A 23,961-nucleotide genomic window follows, 5' to 3' on the forward strand; every position below is an offset into this window, starting at 1 on the left:
ATGACTTATCATTCTGGATAAGGGATCCGACATTTTTGACCTCTGCCATTCAGCTGTTTGAGAAGACACCGGCTCTTAAAGTAGCACAATGGCCCACTCTCAGCTCACCAAGCACAGCGCCATACATTGTATCGCAGGTCAGCCCCATTCACTTCAATGGGGCTGAGTTGCACCTAGGCTATGTGAACGATGGACGTGACATCACATGGCCTAGCGAAGCTGGATAAGGCCGTAGAGCTACTGTGAGCACCAGTTTCTTCTCAAAAAGCCGATCGGTGGAGGTCCCAAATGTCGGACTCCCATCGTTCAATAAAAACGTCATCAATAAAAAAACTCTTGGAAAATCACTTCAATCTTTTTAAAAGGGTGCTGCACTTTTTCATGGGTCAGACAGGGCACATTTAATGGGGAGTTTATTTTGACACTCTGCATTTCATCTGACATTTCCTCCCTGAATATAGTGGAGAAAAAAATATTTAGTAAATTTGCTTTCTTCTCATCACCCTCTAAAACTCCCCCCTCATCACACTTCGAAGGGCTAACACTTTCAGGTTTAAACTTATAACCATTAACATAACAAAAGAACATTTTAGTGTTAGTTTTACTGCCTTTATGTATCTTTCACATGTTCTTTTTTTACTTAATAGTTTTTTAGTGCTTCTTTGTTACCTTCCTGTTTTAGTAATTGAAATGTTTTAGTTTTTTTTTATTGTCTCCTTTTACATTTCCTTTCATCAACATTCATTTTTTTCCTGTTCCTAACCCCTTTATTCCCATAAATATAGGGGGGCATTTATATTTTCTTTAATATAAATGGGGACTCCCATATTTCTTCTCTTCACATGAATGTCTTTATTCGGGATATAATAACAGTCAATAGTTTTCACTCTGCAGGATATTGTGGCTTATTTCCCTGCCCCTTTAAGAGGACCATCCCAGGTATATTGTAACCATATTCCTCTGTGTTTGTGAAGTTTTAGTAACTTCAGAGGCTCGATGAACCAGGGGCCGTCGCTCTGGGACCCCTCTATCTGACTTACGACGAGAGAATATGCCCTGCACGTCTCGCTGTCTCATGTTGTTATGGGAACTGGCACAAAGACGACGAGTCAGAAGCGGGCGCGCTCTGCTGTATTTGATCTCATGAGGGACAATCCTTTCTCATAGCTGAAACGCTGAAAACCCTAAAGTATCAATAATGTAAAGGTGGAAATGTTCCCTGTGTTTATCCCCTCTTTTCTGTGTGAAAGAAGCATTAAAAGAAGAGAATCTGCGCACATCCATATCAGATGCAGACAAGGAAGTAAAGACCAGGTCCAGTCAGGGCAATCACTTATTTATGAAGACCACCGTAGGCCAGAGTTCTCTATCTACCAGGAATCTTATATCTTCTGGGGGAACCAGATCCGGTCATACTTCTCTCTTGCAGCAACCACTGCAGGTAAAATCCTATATCCATTTAGATATATCAGATCACCAAAGTGCGAATACATAATTCTAACTGTTATTCCCTGACGACCAACAGTCTTATAATTTATGTGACATTGATATGACTTGATCAGTTCTTTCTACTCGCTACTGTTAGGTGTTGGATATCAAACTTCTACCTTGTTAGCCCCATATACAGTAACTTTCGTGTATCTGGTGGCCATCTTGATTTGAAGGTGGTCTTCTGTTCAACCACCTGGAAGAAGCAGCTTACCATCATGTCAGATTGTCTTGTTGCCAGACCTTCCAGAGTAAAGGGTGACTGCCTAACTGAAGCCACACGGGGGCCTGTAACCTCTTCTGACATGTCTATTTTAGTAAGGCCTCGTCTACACTAGCATTTAGACTTCCAGTATTCAGTTTGGGCAAAGGCACAGGATACCAGAATTGCTTGATCTGGCATATGCCAGAGACCGCCAGAGACCGCCGAAGGCCGCTAGATCTTGCGGCCGGGCCTGGTCGCACCCTCTGCGACTGCAATCGTTACACTCCTAGTCTCTGGTCATAATAGTATCCCCCCACTAATGTACCTATAGTACTATAGTAATATCCCTATAGTGCCCCGAGTAGTGTCCTTCCACTGCCCCCAGTAATGTCCCCCACTGCACCTAGTTATGTCCCCCACTGCACCTAGTTATGTCTCTCACTGCCCGAATAATGTCCCCACTGCTCCCAGTAATGTCCCCCACTGCTCCCAGTAATGCCCCTCACTGCCCCCAGCAATATCCCCCACTGCCCCCAGTATTGTCCCCCACTGCCCCCAGTCTTCACTCACATGTAACGGGCCCGGCACTGTCACTATGCTGGGCCATGTCAGAGCGTTTCCAGGGTCTATCAGGCCCCAGCGCTTCCCTACTACTACTATTCATAAATGAAGTGGGTGGGCGGAGCCTGACAGATGTTAGTCAGGCTCCGCCCACTCACTTCATTTGTGAATAGTACTAGGTTAGAGCTGGCGTCCGATAGATTCTAGACAGACCGCATGTGATGCATCTGAGATGAATGCTCTGACAGGAGTTCTAATACCATGCACAATCCATGGATAGGTATGGTGCTGATTTTGGAAGAAAGCAGCCATGATTTGTTAGCTCTGGACAACCCCTTTAATGCCTAATGTGTCCTGAATCACATGGCACACAAGTGTGTTTCTCACATGATCTTACATTAAATAGGGGTTATGACACATTTTAACGGGCAGGATTGCGCTGAACAGTGAAGACAGGAAGCTCACCCCCAAAAGACAACTTCATAATTTTTTTTTATAAAAATCAATAAATAAAGTAAATTGAAAAATATTTATTATCAATTGCCCTACACATTAAACAATGGCAGTTACACTTTTACCTTTGATGGTTAGGCCTCTTTCACAGTCTATGTTTGATCAGTATTTTGGTCAGTTATTTCCATCAGTGATTTTGAGCCCAAACCAGACGTGGGTCAAAAACACAGAAGTGGTGTAAATCTTTCCATTATATCTTATCTCTCTGCAGGCGCCACTCTTAGTTTTGACTCACAATTAGAGATGAGCGAATTTCATGTTTTGAAATTCGTTCACGCTTCGTTTACTGGTAGAAGGTGAATTGCGTTATGGATTCCGTTACCACGGACCATAACGCAATTCTATAATGGAATGCATAACGGAATGCCTTTAGAGGCACTCGTTATTCATTCTGTCATAATAGCAGTCTATGGGATGCAAAACGGATCAACGGAAACGGTGCGGATCTGTATTGCCTCCCATAACCTGAGATTCGCTCATCTCTACTCACAACAATCACTGATAGAAATAACTTTTCAAACACTGTATGAAAGTGTGTGTGGTATTGCAGCTGAGCTCTATGCACTTCAGAGGGGTTAAACTGAAATATCGGACACAACACATGGACATAGGGTGATATAGTTTATACAGGACTGAGATTTCTGTTCTCGTTATTAAGAAACAGATGGTTAAGCCAGGACACCTCAGTAAGCACTATGAGTGATGTTGAGCGCAGCCTCAGCACTTGCATTGTACAACCACAACCGCCGCACTGTTATAAATGAGATTCCAGCTCAGCCAGGACAGTCGCTCAGTTCTCAATGCAATTAATTTCACATCAGACATTGTTACTTTTTGTGCATTTTATAATTTATATGTGCTTCCAATTGTCATAAGAAGCGAGAGGAACGGATTGCAGGGAACTACGAAACATTCTTCAAGCTGCCACCAATATGTGTTCATTATATCATGTGCACTGGAGGCAGCCCAAGGTCAAAACAACAATATTTTTAGAAGTAATTAATGAGAAGAATTCTGCCTTCATGTATTATGAATGGTGTTTGAAGAAGAAGAAAAATATTTTCCTGGCTACACAAAGTAATAATCTCCTGAAGCAGCAGAATATGCAGCCTCAGAGTATAAGGAGCTACAGATCCGAGGACCAAGAACAGGGAGCAGCAGAATAAAAAGCCTCAAATCCAAGGGATAAGTATAAGGAGCTTCAGATTAGAGGACCAAGAGACAGGTGCCTCAGATCCAAGGACCAAGTATTTTGAGCCTTAGGCCTCCTGCACACGACCGTAGATGTCCTGTTGCCGTATCGCGGACTGCATTTGCAGATCCGCAATACACGGGCACCGTTCCGTGTGCATTCCGCATCACGGATGCGGACCCATTCACTTCAATGGGTCCGCAAATCCGGACATGCGGAATGGTGCGGAACGGAAGCACGGAACGGAACCCTACGGAAGCACTACAGAGTGCTTCCGTGGGGTTTCGTCCCATACTTCCGTTCCGCAAAAAGATAGAACATGTCCTATCTTTTTGCGGAACGGCCGGATCGCAGACCCATTTAAGTGAATGGGTCCACGATCCGCTGCGGCTGGCACACGGATGGTATTCCTGCATTGCGGCCCGTATTTTGCGGGCCGCAACACGACCACGGGGTGCACACATTCGTGTGAACGAGACCTTAGAATAAGGAGTCTCAGATCCAAATAGTATGAACCATAATAATATAAGGAACCTCATATATGAGGGCCAGGAGTGAGAAGCTTCAGTGTAAGAAGACAAATATAAGGAACCTTACTGAGGGCCAAGAGCTTCAGAATTTGGTGCCAGGAATACACAGCCTCAGATCCAGGGGTCAAATTTATATAGCTGATCAGTAAGGAGCCACAGAATCGAGGGTCAAAGAATAAGGAGCCTCAGATCTTTATGCCAACTATAATTAGCTGAATAATAAGGAGCCTCAGATCAGAGGTCTGAAAAATAAGGAGCTTCAGATCTACGAGCCAGGAGAATGGCGCTTCTGATTAAGAAGCCTCAATATAAAGAGCAGCAGAATGAGAAGCCTCAGATATCAGGGCTGATTATTATGAGCCTGAGGGCTCATGCACACGAACGTATTCTCTTTCCGCTTCGGTTCAGTTTTTTTTGCGGACCGTATGTGGAACCATTCACTTTAATGGGTCCGCAAAAGCAACGGAAGGTACTCCGTGTGCATTCTGTTTCCGTATTTCTGTTCCCCCCAAAAATAGTGCATGTCCTATTATTGTCCACAAATCACGGTCTGAGGCCTCATTCAAGTCAATGGGTCCGCAAAAAATAAAGAACGCACACAGAACACATCCGTATGTCATCCGTATTTCATCCGTATTTTGCAGATCCATACTGTAGAAATGCTATGCCCAGCCCATATTGCTCGTGTTTGATAATTAATAAGTTACTGTTTCCGGAACAGAAGAGGCCTTAAATCAGAGAAAAAAACTCGGGTCCGTGAAAAATGGACAGCAAAACAACAACGGTCGTGTGCATGAGCCCTTAGAATAAGGAGCCTTGAGGGCCTTGACTAAGGAGCTTCACAGTAAGGAGCTACAGTACCCAATATAACAGGTAAGAACAGCACTCTAAATGATGGTGTCAAAAGGGTGCACAGTGGAGTTTAGGTCCAAATACCCCAGAGCAACACATAGTCCGAACAACAAAAGCATGGAGACAGCACCCCAAAGTAGACGTAGAAGAAATATGCTTCTTTATTCCAGATGCTATATACCAACCCAACTAAACCGCACATGTAGTATAGAAAAATAAGCAATTTTGAACATTATCGCATCAAGACATAATATCACAAAAACACATTATAAAACCAGAGGGTGAGAACCATGAGACCAGCATTCCCCCCTACACAGATATTGTCAGCATGTATCACAAGTGCAAAAAGCATCTACAGTCAGGTCCATAAATATTGGGACATCAACACAATTCTAACATTTTTGGCTCTATACACCACCACAATGGATTTGAAATGAAACTAACAAGATGTTCTTTAACTGCATACTGTCAGCTTTAATTTAAGGGTATTTACATCCAAATCATGTGAACGGTGCAGGAATTACAACAGTTTGCATATGTGCCTCCCACCTGTTAAGGGACCAAAAGTAATGGGACAATTGGTTTCTCATCTGTTCCATGGCCAGGTGTGTAAGGGCTCTTTCACACTTGCGTTCTTTTCTTCCGGCATAGAGTTCCGTCGTCGGGGCTCTATGCCGGAAGAATCCTGATCAGGATTATCCTAATGCATTCTGAATGGAGTGAAATCCGTTCAGGATGCATCAGGATGTCTTCAGTTCCGGAACGGAACGTTTTTTGGCTGGAGAAAATACTGCAGCATGCTGCGCTTTTTGCTCCAAACAAAAATCCTGAAGACTTGCCGCAAGGCCGGATCCGGAATGAATACCCATTGAAAGGCATTGATCCGGATCCGGCCTTAAGCTAAACGTTGTTTCGGCGCATTGCCGGATCCGACGTTTAGCTTTTTCTCAATGGTTACCATGGCTGCCGGGACGCTAAAGTCCTGGCAGCCATGGTAAAGTGTAGTGGGGAGCGGGGGAGCAGCATACTTACCGCCCGTGCCGCTCCCGGGGCGCTCCAGAGTGACGTCAGGGCGCCCCAAGCGCATGGATCACGTGATCGCATGGCACGTCATCCATGCGCATGGGGCGCTCTGACGTCACTCTGGAGCGCCCCGGGAGCCGCGCGGACTGTAAGTATACCGCTCCCCCGCTCCTACTATGGCAACCAGGACTTTAATAGCGTCCTGGGTGCCTTAGTAACACAAAAAGTATTTTGAAGATGGATCCGTCTTCAAATGCTTTCAGTACACTTGCGTTTTTCCGGAATCCGGCGTGTAATTCCGGCAAGTGGAGTACACGCCGGATCCGGACAACGCAAGTGTGAAAGAGGCCTTATTCCCTCATTATCCCAATTACAATGAGCAGATAAAAGGTCCAGAGTTCAATTCAAGTGTGCTATTTGCATTTGGAATCTTTTGCTGTCCTTTCTCAAGATGAGATCCAAAGAGCGGTCACTATCCGTGAAGCAAGCCATCATTAGGCTGAAAAAACAAAACAAACCCGTCAGAAAAATAGCAAAAACATTAGGCGTGGCCAAAACAACAGTTTGAAACATTCTTAAAAAGAAAGAAGGAACGCACCGGTGAGCTCAGCAACACCAAAAGACCCAGAAGACCACGGAAATGGATGACCGAAGAATTCTTTCCCTGGTGAAGAAAACACCCTTCACACCAGTTGGCCAGATCAAGAACACTCTCTCTCCAGGAGGTAGGTGTATGTGTGTCAAAGTCAACAATCAAGAGAAAACTTCACCAGAGTGAATACAGAGGGTTCACCAAAAGATGTAAACCATTGGTGAGTCTCAAAAACAGGAAGGCCAGATTAGAGTTTGCCAAACGACATCTAAAAAAGCCTTCACAGTTCTGGAACAACATCCTATAGACAGATGAGACCAAGATCAACTTGTACCAGAGTGATGGGAAGAGAAGAGTATGGAGAAGGAAAGGAACTGCTCATGATCCTAAGCATACCACCTCATCAGTGAAGCATGGTGGTGGTAGTGTAATGGCGTGGGCATGTATGGCTGCCAATGGAACTGGTTCTCTTGTATCTATTGATGATGTGACTGCTGAAAAAAGCAGCATGATGAATTCTGAAGTGTTTCGGGCAATATTATCTTCTCCTATTCAGCCAAATGCTTCAGAACTCATTAGACTGCGCTTCACAGTGCAGATGGACAATGACCCAAAGCATACTCCAAAAGCAACCAAAGAGTTTTTTAAGGGAAAGAAGTGGAATGTTATGCAATGGCCAAGTCAATCACCTGACCTGAATCCGATTGAGCATGCATTTCACTTGCTGAAGACAAAACTGAAGGGAAAATGCCCCAAGAACAAGCAGGAACTGAAGACAGCTGCAGTAGAGGCCTGGCAGAGCATCACCAGGGATGAAACCCAGCGCCTGGTGATGTCTATGCGTTCCAGACTTCAGGCTGTAATTGGCTGCAAAGGATTTGCGACCAAGTATTAAAAAGTGAAAGTTTGATTTATTATTATTCTGTCCCATTACTTTTGGTCCCTTAACAAGTGGGAGGCACATATGCAAACTGTTGTAATTCCTACACCGTTCACCTGATTTGGATGTAAATATCCTCAAATTAAAGATGACAGTCTGCAGTTAAGGCACATCTTGTTAATTTATTTTTAAATCCATTGTGGTGGTGTATAGAGCCAAAAATGTTAAAATTGTGTTAATGTCCCAATATTCATGGACCTGGCTGTAAATAAAGGTAATTGTATGTACCTGACAATAAAAAATAAACATGTTAAAGTGCCAATAGTATTGCATACAGTACAATCATCTGTGATGGGTCAGCAATGGAACAATATGTGAGTCTAATACCTATGCCAAAGATTGCCAATTTACATATAAAAATCCCAAACACACTTTGGTCCAAAACAATGGCTCCAACTTGGGAATATCTCAATAAATATCATTAGTGGCAATCAAAGTGGTATCAGTATAAACCAGATATTACCAAACACAGACACATAACATACTGACCCTGGTACCCGTGGAGGGGGGAAAGAGAGAGAAGAACTCCTTGATGTACGTTTCGCCTAAGCTTTATCCAAGGGAATGCAGTCACTGAGTTGCTATCCACCATATAAACCCATTACTCAGCTGAGACCACTTCACAATTATTATTTTGCTCCAATCAGGTACAGAGATAGGAGGGGGAGGGGGGGTGTTCCTGGCTGAGCACCGCATCATTCTGATCGCGCCTACTGAACGCATGATGCATGACCTATTCCAACAATGGAGTTGTAGTTGGTGGAGTAAGTAGAGTCCAGACTTGGTGAAGTTTAACGGTTTTTACTTGCAATAAACACGTGTCATCTAAACAATACTTGATCTTTCTCTTGGCTCCAGCAGGCTAAGGGTAAACTGGCTGGTAAACCTGAATACTTTGCTTTGTCTCTCTGCTGCTGTGTTAATCTCTGGCTTCAGTCTGGTTACTGGATTTTCTAGCACTTCTGGTGGTATATCTGAGTGGGGTGCCTTTGGCTGTTGACCTGCTCGTAATACCCAGTCTATGAACTGCAAGGAGTTGGGGTGCTTTGCAAGCTGCTTCCCCTGGATGACTCCTGCTGCAGGAGGAGGGAACGCTCCCCTCACTGTGCCATGTCTGGTCCCTTTGGACTCTAAAACTCAACTCTTCATACAGTTTCCTGCAACCCCTCCCTTGGTAGGAAACAGGACTAGCCCACTTCTGCCCAAAAGGGAGGGGAAGGGGTAGAATGGTAAGTTCCATTCTAACTAAAGATCTCTGCCAGGTACACTGCCACCTGCTGGACAACCAGGCACATATATATAATAACAGTTTCATAACAATATTATTAAGGCACGGTATCAGAGGACCTTTAATTAAATACACAGATGACATTCTCTCATTAGAGACAGTAGCTAGATGTAAGAATGGTAGTGCCCCCTCTGTCTGAGCTTTTATATGTGCGCTTGGCACCTGAAGGCATCTGTGTTGGTCCTATGTTCATATGTGTCCACATTGCTGAGAAAAATAAAGTTGTAATATATGCAAATCAGACTCTAGGAGCAACGGGGGCGTTACCATTACACCTAGAGTCTCAGCTCTCTCTGCAACTCCCTCTACAACCTGAGCTGCTGTGATAATTTAAGACTGCCTAGTGAAAGTTATCCCTACCTTAGGCCTCTTTCACAAATCCATGATGACATTCATGACAAGCTGCTCAATGGTTCATCCGTGACGATGTCCATGAACAATCTGTGTTTGGTCCGTGTTTTTTGCTCTCCGTATGTCGTCCGTATTCCACGTGTAGTACCCCAAACCTGGGGGGTACGCATTTTTACGGTTTGTTCCTGGACGTTACACACTTCCCATTCCCCAAACTGACTATCATAGGCAGCGTCCGTTCATATGTGCATGGATTTATTGACCTGTACTCACATCATCATGTCACATGGTCAGGACCCCAGGAATGGTGATGGCTAACCTCTCTCCTAACCCCACCGGTCTTGGCAGTCACCTGCGCTCCCCCATATCTGATAAGCAGCCGGTATTTTATGTGTCAGAATCATCTTTTAACGTCACTTTCACCAGTTTTCCGTTTGCAATACCTTAAAAAAAAAAATAAGAGGTGCTCGCAGTTTAGCATCTCAACATGCAGGTCTCTTAATTAAACATTATGAGAGGAGCTGCGAAGTGCTAATCGCCATTAACAAGAGTGCTAATTATCCGATAGTACGCCTCGCTTTCGACAACTGGGGGAAAGCATTAACCTGTGCAATGCTGGCCGCCTCGCCACCCCTGCTACATTCAGTAAGATATTGATATATTTTGATTTATATTTCATTCTGTTAATTACCATCTTGCTGCTCAGTTTCTCAATATACTGTATATTCTATGCATCGGTTATAACTACTGCCCCCTTGAGGACAGTCAGATGCTTGCACTGCAGGTAGCTCAGCAGACAGCTTACCTTTCTTGGCCAATTCTGCATGGATCTTGTGTCCTCGTGGTTTCCATAGGTTAATTGCCTTAGTGGCTTGCAGTGACCGAAGCAGGAGTATGCTGTGTGCTGCGCTGCAGCTTATGTTAGTGTTATATCAAATGTCTATAGCATAATGTATACTGTTTCAGGCTCTAGACTCACTGCTTATGATGTTTCGGGCTCGGCAGCTATAATGGTTTATAAATGCGCTCTCATTTCCTGCATTGTGCTCAGTAGCCACGTGGCTAATGAATGTTATAATGTGCGGACATTAAAGACTCAATGTTCTGAGCTAATATCAAATAACATGAGCAGCTAATGGAGGCTCCAGCTCTGAATGTACGGGTGTAATTGCCCCTATCAATGGCTGCGACTGCTTCTCCTCCTCCAAACATTCTCCTTCCATTATCCCCGAGCAGCTGGAGAATGGCTCTGATATCCTCGGTGCAATTCTGCACCCCAGGAACAGACAACGAGGAGTCTGGTAACCCATCGATGGAATCTTTGGCGGGGGGGCGGGGGAGAACAATTGACATAAGATATCTGTCGTTGCACGCGTTTTATCTCCAAATATTACTTATTCTTGTACAAGCCCATAGGACTACGTGACCGCCAGGAAGAATTCCCAGCTTCTGGCTGTAAGCAGTGAATGTTCTAAGCAAGCAGAGTTCTTGAAAAAGTATTAGAAATTTGCAAAGCTTTTCATTATATAATAATTCAACTTTATGGCCCTTAAAAATATTTTCATTTATAATTATTGGTTGCTTCGCTGATAGGGGTGGTGGTGACATCTGTCGTCGTCCTTCTCTCACATTGTCTGTTGTGGTTTTTTAGGTGGGCAAAAGGTGGACAACTGCTGAAGGAACTGACGGAAGAAACGTATGAGACGGTGGTCGACTACTCCTACTTCTCAGAACCGGTTTCCTGCGAGGTCACCAATGCCCTGGGCAGCACCAACATCAGCAGAACAGTAGATGTTTATTGTAAGAATTTACCCATCCCCCCCTCTTTAAAGAGACCATTTTTTGACTATTTTACGTATTTTAGGATTGTACACTCCAGTCACACCCAGAGCTGTATTTATAGTTCTGCACTGCATTGTGGGATATTAGACAACAGTTCCACTTTTAGGGGACATACGTAACGGCAGAGGGGAAAGGAATTTATTTCTAAACGCTAAGCCACATGCATATGGTGCGTATTACGTGCAGATTTTCCGCGTGTATTTTAATGTGTAAAATCTGCCGCGTGATACAGTGCTAGCTAAGGTGATGAGATTTTGAGAATCTCATGTACACAGCGCGAAAATTATCCACGTGGAAACAGATCTTGAAATGCGCAGCTTGTCAATTGTTTGAGCAGACTTCACCCTTTGCAAAACATCAAAATCCACAACAAAATCAGCAAGTAACACATACGGACTTTGATGCGGATTTGGTGCGGAAACGCAGTGAAATCCTTATGAAAATCCGCATAAGCTGCACTGCAGTGTGCATTTACCCCATGGCAGTATTATGAATGCTGCTGTGGATGTTAGTGGAGTGTGAGACATCATATAACTCAGTCAATAGCAGATAAGTAAATTTAAGCATTTTGAAAGTTAGGGTATGTTCACACACAGTGATGGCCAGTTCGCCGTGTTCGCCCACGAACACATGTGGGCTGCCATCTTAAATCACAAGTCCGGCGATGCACAGGTAAGCCCTTACCTGTGCCTGAGCCGCGAGCCAGTCTGAAACAAATGCGGTCACCGGGAGCAGACAGTCCCGAGAACAGCCCGATAAAGGCCCCCGGCGGCTCTCGGCGCCGGCACAGGTAAGGGCTTACCTGTGCCTCGCCGGACTTGTGATTTAAGATGGCAGCTCGCATGTGTTCGCGGGCGAACTGCCCATCACTGCTTACACATAGTGGATACACTGCAGATTTTCTCTCCGGATTTCTGGGATGAAAATCTAACATATCTCACCTGTGTGCTTTCGGCACTGCAAAAATATAGAATATGTCTGTAAAATGAGGACCACAAACCCATTGAAGTCAAGGGTTGCCAACTTTCTTTTTTCTGGAAAATTAATCCCAAAATCACGGACAGCTAACATGTTTTACGGACAAATTAGAAAACTATAAAGAATGATAAAGGTTATAAGTCATACATGTGTATAGCTCAATATACCAATAAGAACTCTTTACCAGCATTTACTGTGAGCTGTAAAATGATGATAATTACCACCAAAGTAATCTAGTGAGGTACCACCAGCCTCCAAAAAATCACAGACACGTCTATTTTTTTTTTTTCATGGACACAGGAAAAAGGTTGCCTATCTTTACAAACGGTAACCCTGACTGCTTCCGTATTTTGCCGATTTGTAGTTTGCAAACTGCAAAATGGACATGGTCGTGTGAATGAGGCACTCATTTAAGAGCTGAACTACAATGTCCATAGTGCAGGGGCAGAGCCCACCATCATGTGCGCAGATGTGTAGCATTTTACCGATGTACTGTAGCATCGGCCATGGCCAGCTACGCTGCAATACAATTCCTACTCACGACTTTCTGATATATGTGATCTGACACATGTGATCTCAGTATTTTCTTGCCCAGGGTAAAGTTACTCTTCTTCCATTTACAGTTGGACCTCGGATGGCCACAGAACCGGAATCCATTGTTGTGGACCTCGGATCAGAAGCCACCTTCCATTGTGCGTGGATTGGTAACCCCTCTCTTACCATTGTCTGGATGAAACGTGGTTCTGGTGTGGTAAGTACAATACATCCTACGATGCGAAACGTAGCCCCAAACCTTAGCCATTCACATGACATGAGTTGTGTCACCCAGTGGTAGCTGAAGTCTCCATGTAAATAAAACTATTTGGGGGTCATTCGCAAAGACTGTATGCTTTTCTGGTCTACAAAAGTCACACATTCTTCCTCAAGAAGATGTTGCGCAGAAATGTCTCAGGTGCACTCGCCACAATGGGCAGAGGTTACGAAAAGGGGCAAGGTCACTGCGGCATGACACCACAATATCCTTCTTGCTTACATACAGGGGCTGAAAACCTATCCTCACTAACTGAGAGAAACGCAGGGCCCATTACTAGAGATTTTCTCTCGCTGTAAATGTGATCCTGTTGTTTTTCTGTCTCTACGTTTAATGACAGCAACCCGAAATATTGAAAATGAGAAATTAAAGACAAGGGGAGAATTAATCAAGAGTGGCATCTCACAAGTGGTCTAGGAGAATAATGTATTAAGACTCTTTGACAGTTTTTTTTTGCTGCCAAGGTGTATTGGCCGTCATTAAGGGGCCTTAGGCTAAGCCACTGCCTTTTTACAGCGGCCTAGTCAGGTGTCTGCTCCTGCTTTATCAGCCCGGATAGGCAGAATTGCAGATCAGGGCCAGTTAACCCCTTAGATGCTGTGGTTTAGAGGGAAGGGGCTCCTTTTGTCTCCCATCAGCACAACACGAATGAGACTGCAAGGTGCAAATGTATTAGCATAGTAGCCTAGGCCCTAATAGTATATACGTTTCAGGCTCAGCCTCTATGGCGCAGCCTGCTGGGCACTGTCAGTATAGAGCTGACAATATAATATTATAGAAGCAATCAAATGATCACCTGTTAAAATCCACTTGACAAATGTTTTTAAAAAAAGTTTGTTTTATTTAAAAAAACTACAAGTTAATAAATATACCTTTTTTCCATTAAAAAAATAAGCTTGTCAACAGTAAGTTATGTGCAGCTCAAAATGGTGCTTTTAAAAACAACAACTTGCCCAAACTTTTTTTTGTCCTGAAAAATTATTTAAAAAATGACGATGAAAAAAGAAAATCTTGGTCACTAAAGCCCAAAACAGGCTGGTCACTAAGGGGTTAAAGTGACAAATTTACCAAATATTGTCAGTAGGGGTGGCAGATCTGAATTCTTTCTGTTTGGACAAATCTGAATCTTTTTTGGGGGGTTTACAGTAAATATTCCCGATCGCCCGATGTAAGGTTTAAAGGGGCTGTCTCACTTCCGCAAAATGGCATTTATCATGTAGAGAAAGTTAATACAAGGTCCTTACTAATATATTGTGATTGTCCATATTGCTTCCTTTGCTGGCTAGATTCATTTTTCCATCACATTATACATTGCTAGTTTCCTTGGTTACGACCACCCTGTGATCCAGAATAGGTGGTCATGCTCTGATGCTTTTTTTTCAGCAGTACAAAGACAATTAATAAAGGAGCCCCTACATTTGTATTGTACAGCAGACAACATGGATTCCCTTGCATAGTGCAATAATAGAAGGTCTTGTGACTCCACGTAACAAACAGGAATTGTAACTTTCCGTCATCAGTGGGGGCAGTGCGTGGCTGCCCGCCCCAATGTTTAATACCTTCCCAGTTCACACAGTTTTCCATTCTCAGGATCATGATTCTTCACAGCCTGAACTTTTCAGCCAGAGCAGAATCACGGCTGAAGCTTTGACATTTATTTCTAAAGTTAAATGGCAAAAAAATATTACTTAGCGCTTTCCTGAGGTCAGCGGCTTTATAGTCCGTGCACGATCGTATGAAAGCAGAATTTTATTTCCAATTTTTTTTCCCATTTCAATATGTTCAACAACCTTCATGTAAGAGATGACAAGTGCAAATAATTCATTTTCTAAAATTGCAAATACAGAAAAAGAATGTCAAGCCTGTCCCCTACAACCGCAGGTACCGCTATTACTGTGGCCAACAAACTTCTTGTCTTGCTGAGGCACAAGGTTGCCAGATTTCACTAGATCAATGAGACACTGGAAAAAAACAGGGAAATAGCACTTTCATGTAGAATTTGTCAAGGCTATTCAATAATATCTCATAATCCAGCCAGATACCACTGATCTTAAGTTACCTGCATCTATGGAAAGTCTGATAATCTGGCAATTTCTGGTATGTGGTATTAGCCCATTCCTGACAGTCTTTGATAGCACTCTTTGCAACAGGCTGTAAAATGAGATTTTACTTGTCTGGAATATGTTTTGCTGTCCTGACATCTAGTGGCCAGAATAAATACTGCACTGTATTGATGTTTTCACAAGCATTTACTGCAAATAAATAAGAATTAGCTTTAAAATATAGAACTTTCCAAAGATTATGTTGCTTTAATAACAAAATCTGTACGTGATGACATGTACAGACCTGAGAAGCAAACCATGAAACTACAACAGTCATCATTTAATGAATGTGCCATTTTCTGTAATTATTTTTATAACCTTGTATGTTTCCCTCAGGTCCTCAGTAATGACAACTACCTGACACTAAAAAACGTGCGCCAAGAGGATGCTGGGAAATATGTTTGCCGAGCAGTCGTACCACGAGTGGGTGCTGGCGAGAGGGAAATCACCTTGACAGTAAATGGTAAGGAGCCAGCCATGGTGCCACCTCCTGGTGGTAACATCTGGAGGTGGAAAATTACTGCAAACTGTTTCTTCCAAAAACTGTCTTGTGTCAGCTCTATCAACATGAATAGGAAAACGCTGCAATACTATACACAACCTATGGACAGGTATGACATAATCTCTGGATGAAAGCAGTTGTGTTTTCTTAAAGGGGTTATCCAATAACTAACATAAAAATTTTGAATTATAGATCATAAAGTACATGATAATTAATTTCTATAAAAGCTAGAACCAGCCCTGTACCTCACGTGGATCCAGAGATCTCCATATTCATTGCTCTGCTAGATTTATGTCAACCTGGCAGATCAAGGGGAGTGTCTTTTCTACTGCAGCTAAGGGGGCGTGTCCATTCTCTGCCTATCCCTGCTCAGGAGGCAGCTGAAGGATGAAACTGAGCATGTGCGGCCATCTCAGTGAGCAGGACAAAGAAATAAGAAAAAAACAAACAGCAGGTGGCACTTTAAAGATACATTTTATTGAAAAACTCAGTGGCTATGCAAAATTTTTAATTACATGCAATTAAAAAAAGAATAAAAAAGAATATTTTTCATGGGATGACTCCTTTAATCATGGAAACCCTGTTTAAATTAAATATGTTTGCTTGTGGCTAGAAAAGTTGGACGGCAGACAATACTGGTGGATGGTGTTGTCACCCAGCTCGTCCACACTCCTGAATATATAGTAAACTGCCTATTTGTACAATTATATGACCCTTGTCTTGATAGTGTTGTATATTCAGGGGTGGACTGGCCATAGACGCTCCCCTCTTGACTCCTGAATTTAACTATATTGCCATTTGTGAGGCAACTGGAGTAGGAGGACAGAACATGGCAGCCGCGGTGCTGGCCTCTACAAAGGGGAAGTTTTTAGGGAGGTATGTTCTGTTGCTGGGGCGGTATAATGTGATGCACTTTAGTATTTGGCTCTTCTGGGGTGGTCTAATGTGCCACAATATGGACCGCCTACTTGTGTTGGCCTTTCCTTCTGTAAATTTGGACAGAACTACAAAATGGGGCCACTTTTGTTTTTCCCGAGGGCCATTTTAAGTTCCCAGTCCACCCTTTTGTATATCTTTGCGTAGCTAAAAGAGTTGCCCTTCATGAGTCTTAGCACGGCCAAAAGTATTGTCATCCAGCTTTCCCAGATACGCTCAAGAAAAATTGACCACAATTACAGATCCCACTTGTCTCCCAGCTTGATAAATTCACCCCTTCCGCCCAGGGGTGTGAGCAAGCTGGGTGTCAGCTACAGTAGACGCTGTCTTGGCAGCCATATTGGTTGTCACACAGCTTTCCTTGAAGCAGATATAATGATACTGATGAATAAACTTCTCATTAGTTTGTCAGGAGGCGACTCAGGGACTTCTATTTATAAGGGATGTTCACTAACACCATATTGTGATCCTACTATACGAGAACCTTGTGTCTTAATGTCCTGGAAAGTGGCGAACAAGCAGCGGTCCTTGTCTGCGCTCCGAGCGTGGCATAGATCTGTTTTATATCTTTATCTCTTGCTGTGAAGCAGGACGGCAGATTTAGCTTTTTAATATTAGATTCCTGTTTATGTTCACATTAAAAAGCTGGAATAACAATTTCCCTGGCGCCAGTTGTATATGAGTCTATTCTGCCGCCACTGTTACAGAGGTTTATCCTGTGCAACGCTCACCGCACACGGAGAGACGGTGAAGGAACGAGTGGCATCCATAATATTAGTAACCATATACCCAGATGTGGTCCGGGAGAAGCCAGGAGCCTTTTATTTCCTCTTCATACTGGGTCCTGTTTGTGTCACATCCTAAAGAAATTGTAAATAGCTGCGATTAAATGGGTTATCCCATGAGTATTGTAAAAAAGTGAAAATAGACACATTACAGTACACAATCATCTCTTTCTAACACATTTAGAACCAGCCCTGTACCTCACATGGATCCAGATATCTTCACATTTATTGCTCTAGTTGCTCTACTGTATTTATTTCCAGCTGGCATCTTAGGGGACGTGCCCTTTCTCAAGGGGTGTGTTCTTTCTACTGCAGCTGGTGGTAGTTGAATTATGGAACTGAGCATGTGCTTCCATCTCAGTGAGCAGGACAAAGAATTTAGAAAAGTATCAAACAGCAGGTGGCGCTATACAGATAGATTTCAGTGAATAACTCGGTGGCTGTACAAAATTTTTAATTACATGCAATTACAAAAGTACTTAGATGCAGGGGCTGGTTTGAAAATTTAGAATATTGTTTGTAAGGTAAGCCCTTTAAGGCACCATCAGGGCGTATTCTCTCTGTGATGCTCAAGGTAAATGGAATCTCATGTGGCAGTCAAGAGAACCAGGAGTAATAAGCCCTGCCCTTCAGACTCTTTAGAACAGCGGAGGAGTGTCATGTGACCCTGTTCTGCGCTAATGATTGGCTAGTAGGGCTCACAGTAGGGAGGGGCATACATAATGACCAATTTCCAGCTACTGACTGGCTCGTTAGGAGGCTGCTCAATGGACGGAGCATCAATAAGATATAGTAAGTGTAAAGGAGCAATCAATAGCTGGTTATTTTAAACTGGTTACAAATGCTCACTTTGTCCCCAGAGCTTGTTATCCAGCTGCTTATTGGCCGTATTAGCTGAACTGTCGCAACACTTTACCTCCTTGTCGTATCTGAAACGTCTCTCTGCAGGTTGTCAATACTGATACTTTGTACCTACTGCACTATAGAGGCAGACCAGATGACTGCTATGAGGCCTGGCACTGAACGGCTTCTGCTGTTCCCGACATAGATTTACTGCATTTTCCATCAGTTGTTCAGTGTAAAGAGATTATTTACAGCTTCTATTAAAATCAAAGGCAACTGTATACATGCCTATGCACTGAGCTCCCTCTAGTGGTGGCTGCTGACGGATAGTTTTATAATATGCTTTGTGAAGGGAAGCAGAAGATTTATCAATCTATGTATTTGTTCAGAATGAGCTCCATATTTAGGAAGCACACGATCCACTTTTTCAAACACAGAAGTTGAATAAAGTGGTTGACTTTTTTATTACAGTTTTTTTAATTAAAACTTTTCATCTACCTAATAAAAAAAAAATCTAAATTCCTCAGAAATCTGGGGCGTTACGCTTTTCATTATGGAAGTGTTTTACACATGTATAATGGGAGCAGCGGGGGTCCTATGAGATCTGTGCTTTGTAGAATATAAAGACAAAGGGGGTCATTTACTAAATGATACATGCCAGTTTTCTGGCATATATCTGTCGCAAACTGTGACTTTTCCCTGCTCACGCCAGGTTTAAAAAATGGGGTGTGGTATGGGCGAGGAAGGAACAGCAGGACCGTCTCAGTTATAATTTTCTATGCCTGTAAGGCCTCATGCACACGACTGTTGTTGTGTTCCGTTCCGCAAAATGGGGTTCTGTTGTTACGTGATCCGTTTTTGTTTCCGTGTGTCTTCCTTTATTTTTGGAGGAACACCAGACATAAAGGAATGTAAAAAAAAAGTCTAAGACAGGGTTGCCATGCAAATGCTAGGAGAAAAACGGACGCAAACGCGGATAACAATCTTGTGTGCTTCTGCGTTTTTTAGCGGTCCCATTGACTTGAATGGGGCCGCAAACCGTTTTCCACGAAAATAATAGGACAGGTTATAGAGCCACGGATCACGGACGCGGATGGCAAACGGTGCATTAGCCGAGTTTTCAACGGACCAATTGAAAATCAATGGGACCGCCGAAAATCATGAAAAACGGCGCAACGGACACGGAATAAAACAACGGTTGTGTGCATGAGGCCTTTTAGGCATAGAAAATGGTCTAAATTTAAGCCAGCAAGGAAGCTGTCTTATATTTAGACCGGCAGTGGATGCACCAAAGTTATGTAGAGGCCGGCACCTCTACATAACTTTGAGGGATCCACCGCTAGCACAGGGGTTATTAAGAACGGTGTTTAAAATGGCGGTCTTAATAAATGACCCCCAAATTTCCTACAGACATAAATTAAGCTATTCCGTTGCACCGTTGCAAATGAAACACTGTATTAAATCGGGGCTACAATACACATGCCGCCACATACAACTGCCTTCGCCAGGATCATACCCCTTTAAGGATTCAACTCAAGTGCAAAATGAAAGACGCACGCTTTGACCTTAGGCTTTAGGACCCCCCCAAGCCCCCACAATGATTAAAGTCAGATTGGAAATGTCAGCCTGGCTGCCCACATCTCCTAATTTTCTTGATCACAGTTGGTCTCCTGTCCCTAAATAACACACATACTGCGATAATGCAATAAGGAGCACGCGGGAGCGGCGAGGAGATCCGCCGGTGGCATCACATTGAGCAGGGATGAGGAATGCACCATTTGGTTTTATCTCGCCGTGCCTTGCAAAGTGATATTGTTTTCCTTCCGCTCACGCTCCCTTATCGACAGCAGGAGTTTAATTACAATTAAATAGCTAGCAGAAAACAAAACCAGCAGTAAGGAAACAACGCAGGCGAGGGAGGGGGGGAATCAGGCGACATAGAAGGAGAGCGCTGTCACCGGGGAGAAATTACAAAACACAACTGCTCACTCTGGTGATCAGCCGCAGCCGGACGCTCCTGTCAGTGAGTGCAGATCAGATGGACGCAGGCTCGGACTGGCCCACAGGGGTACAGGGGAATCCCCGGTGGGCCCCTGAGCTAGGTGGGCCCCTAATCTTCCACCCCCTGCACAAGTGGCACATAACACAGTGGACTTACTGCACTACATACATATATTCAACGTACAGCCCCTCAACCAGCCTATGTTCATATAAAAAAAAACTTGTTCAATTATTTATTATATTTGGATGTATCCGTATGTTGGGCCCCCAAAATACATTTTACTGGTGGGCCCTAGGTACCCCAGTCCAACATTGGACTGTTCATTATCACTATGTTTGCTGGGAAAGAGCAGGTCACTTCAGTCACAGCAAAAAATGGTGCAAACAGATTTATAAAAAAAAAAAAAGTAGTTCTCCGCACCCGTTCATAAAAAAAGATACTTTAATTAATCTTGTTAAAAACATGCACGCAAGACGGTCGACACAACCTACGCGTTTCAGTGAAGCATATCATCCTTAGTCATGGCTAAGATAGCAGGTGAATGTTAAGAGTTCGTGCTGCAATAAATTAACACCAATCTACGGAAGGTACTTGTTAACCCTATAAAATGAATGTTTGAAACTACAGATACCACATGAACAATCCTCAATAGAAATGTATCAGTACAGAAATGTAATCCCTTAGGGTGGCAATCCAGACGATGGATCCACAAGGTTCTATGATTAGAGGGGTTGTGCAGGATATTAGAAAACGTCATTTGTGTAAGGCTAGGTCTACACGACGACATTTGTTGCGCGACAGATAGGGCGCAACATTTTGTTGCACTAATGTCGCGCGACAATTTTTATAATGGCAGTCTATGGTGTCGCACTGCAACATGCGACATGCTGCGACTGCGACACGACAGTCGCAGAAAAATCCATCTCAAATGTCGTCGTGTAGACCAAGCCTTATAGTGCACCTGTCAACTTCAGTCCCCATGCCCCCACTGCGCTCCATGGTTTACAACCTGAACTTCCAGGTTGTGGGCATAGATCAGGGGTGGGGAACCGTTTGCTGCCGAGGGCCATTTTGATATTTGTAACATTGTTCGCGGGGCATACAAAATTCTCAACTTAAAAATGTTACTGCTATATTTGGTCAAACATATAATTAACTTAGGGGTAAGTTACAGAAATTGCGCTTCATTTTTGCAGCACAAAATTGCGCCTGCATTATATATGCAGCCAGCCAGAACCGCAGGGGCTAAACGTGAGGTGCACGGTGGGCCGATGAGGGGCCAAGTAACAACACAGTTCATTGGTTTACTCACGGTTAGCAGAAAGCCTCCCTGGGCTGGCAGCACAGTGTTGAGGAAGACAACAAGTGTTGAGGACTGCCGCTCCGTCCCCATTGACTATAATGGGGACGGGGGCAACGGTGTATGGCAGTGCACGGCGAAAGGCCGCCGGACTAAAAGTCCTGCATGTCCGACCGCGAACTGCCGTACTGCGCCGGAGTGCCGCCCCGTCCCCATTATAGTCAATGGGGACAGAGCGGCAGTCCAGCGGCACGGCGAAACAGCGGAAGGACTGATACGCTGGGCGAACAGCCTGTTGGATCCGTCCTGCCGCAAGTGTGAAAGTACCCTTAGCTTGGTAAATTTCTCCAGGGACGAAAACGCTATCCTCTGGTTGTAGGTTCTGGGATCTAAGAAGGTCTCAGGAGGAAAACGCTCTCCTGCGCCTCATACCTTGGCTCTACCTCATTTCTGCCTTTAGCTTCACCCACTAATGTGTGGTGTGTAGCCTCAGAGTAACCATTGCCTCTGCTACTCTCTCACTTCTACTGCCAACTGACTACTCTTTCTCTCTCCATCTCTCTTCCTACACTCCCTATACTAGGCCTGACCTAAGTGCTGTCCCCATCTAGTGGTGGGACGTATAAATTACACCAGAGCAGCCTATGAACAGGGATGCAATACAAAATGACATGCAGTAGGATAATGTTGTTTTACAGTAATTTTGCAGTTCCCACGTGTCCTGAGTGGGACGCTGCATATATAGTACATATAGTACAGGTGCCATTTTGACCAAGCATAGCAGTCTAATTTTCAAGTTCAGAATGTTATTTATTTAGTTATTTATTTGGCATTAATGGCAGCCAAGCTAAACCCAGGATGGGTCCAGAGAGGGGTTCACCCAGCTTTGACTCTGCCACTGTCCCTGACTCTTCCTTCACAATTGTCTCTGCCTTTGTTTGTCCCTTTCTCAGTCTCAGATCTTAACCCCACACACACACATACACACACACACACCTCCATCAGCCTCCTATCAGACTCCCAGCCTACATCAGCCTCAGATCAGACTTCCACCAGGCCTCTCAGATCAGCCTCCATCAGATACCCCAGCCTCAAATCAGATACCCCAGCCTCAAATCAGACCCACCAGCATCAGACCCACCAGCCTCAGATCAGACCCTCCCCAGCTTTATATCACACACCCCAGCCTCAGATCACACCCCCATCAGACCTCCCAGCTTCAGATCACACCCCCATCAGACCTCCCAGCCTCAGATCACACCCCCATCAGACCCTCCCTAGCCTCATATCAACCCTCATCAGACCCCTTAGCCTCAGATCAAACCCCTCCCAGCATCAGATCAGACCTCATCACACCTCCCAGCCTCAGATCAGACCTTCCCCACCCTCAATTAGCCTCAGATCAGACCCTCCCCATCCTCCATTAGCCTCATATGAGACCCTATCAGACCCCCCCAGCATCCAATCAGACCTCAGATCAGACAATTAAAAATAAATAAACTTACCACTCCAGCTGCAGATGGCGCTGCCACTTGTCAGATTCACTTACCCTCCCTGGTCTTCTTCCGCTGTGCTGTACTGTGACCTGACAGCGCACAGTAAGACCAGGGAAGGTGAGTACAGCCAGTGCAGTACTGTTCTCACCTCCCTTGCCTCCTGAATGCTAATGAGCCGGTCTGAAAACAAGTGCGGTCAGTGGGAGCAGGCAGTTCCAAGAACAGCCACCGGGGTCCTTCATCGGGCTGTTCTCGGAACTGCCTGCTCACGGTGACCGCATTTGTTTTCAGACCGGCTTGCGGCACAGGCACAGGTGAGGGCTTACCTGTGCCTCACCGGACTTGTAAAAAAAGATGGCAGCCCGCATATGTTCGCGGGCGAACAATGCAAACTGGCCATCACTGCCTCTCGCACATCTCTGATATTACAAGCAGTGGACTACTACCCTGCTTGAGGTTTGGGAGCCCATTCCAAGATAACATGGGTCTGACATCACAATTGTTCGGCAGGGAATTCTTACAGAGAGGATCATAGGAGGCCAGAGGAAATACAGTCTCAACAGAGGGCGCAGGCACGTGACTACTCTCCCGATCTCAGTGCAGGGCCTGGCAGGGGACACAGGGAAAAGGAAAAAAATGAGGCCTTAATAACCCCTTTATGTATCTTATGGTCCCAGTCACCTCCCTCTATGTGCTCAGTTACTTTCTCTATCCATATCACCTGTAGAGTGTTCACACTGCTTTTATGGTACCTAATAAAATGTTTTGATGCTGCTGAGACACTTCTGATACTTGGGTTCTATGTATACTGTAAAATATTTGCAAATCA

At 44.2% G+C, this 23,961-nt stretch overlaps 1 protein-coding gene across 2 annotated transcripts in view; it reads left to right on the plus strand.

Moving 5' to 3' along the window:
• KIRREL3 (kirre like nephrin family adhesion molecule 3) overlaps positions 1 to 23,961 on the plus strand; it is an 863,226-nt gene that overhangs the window by 753,557 nt on the left and 85,708 nt on the right. For both annotated transcript variants that reach the window (XM_044281769.1, XM_044281770.1), the window contains exons 8-10: positions 11,187 to 11,335; positions 12,979 to 13,106; positions 15,605 to 15,731. In XM_044281769.1, coding sequence (XP_044137704.1) covers positions 11,187 to 11,335; positions 12,979 to 13,106; positions 15,605 to 15,731 — 404 coding nt within the window. The remainder of the gene's footprint in view (positions 1 to 11,186; positions 11,336 to 12,978; positions 13,107 to 15,604; positions 15,732 to 23,961) is intronic.

This window comes from Bufo gargarizans, chromosome 2, assembly GCF_014858855.1.
Source record: "Bufo gargarizans isolate SCDJY-AF-19 chromosome 2, ASM1485885v1, whole genome shotgun sequence".
Lineage (NCBI taxonomy): Eukaryota > Metazoa > Chordata > Amphibia > Anura > Bufonidae > Bufo > Bufo gargarizans.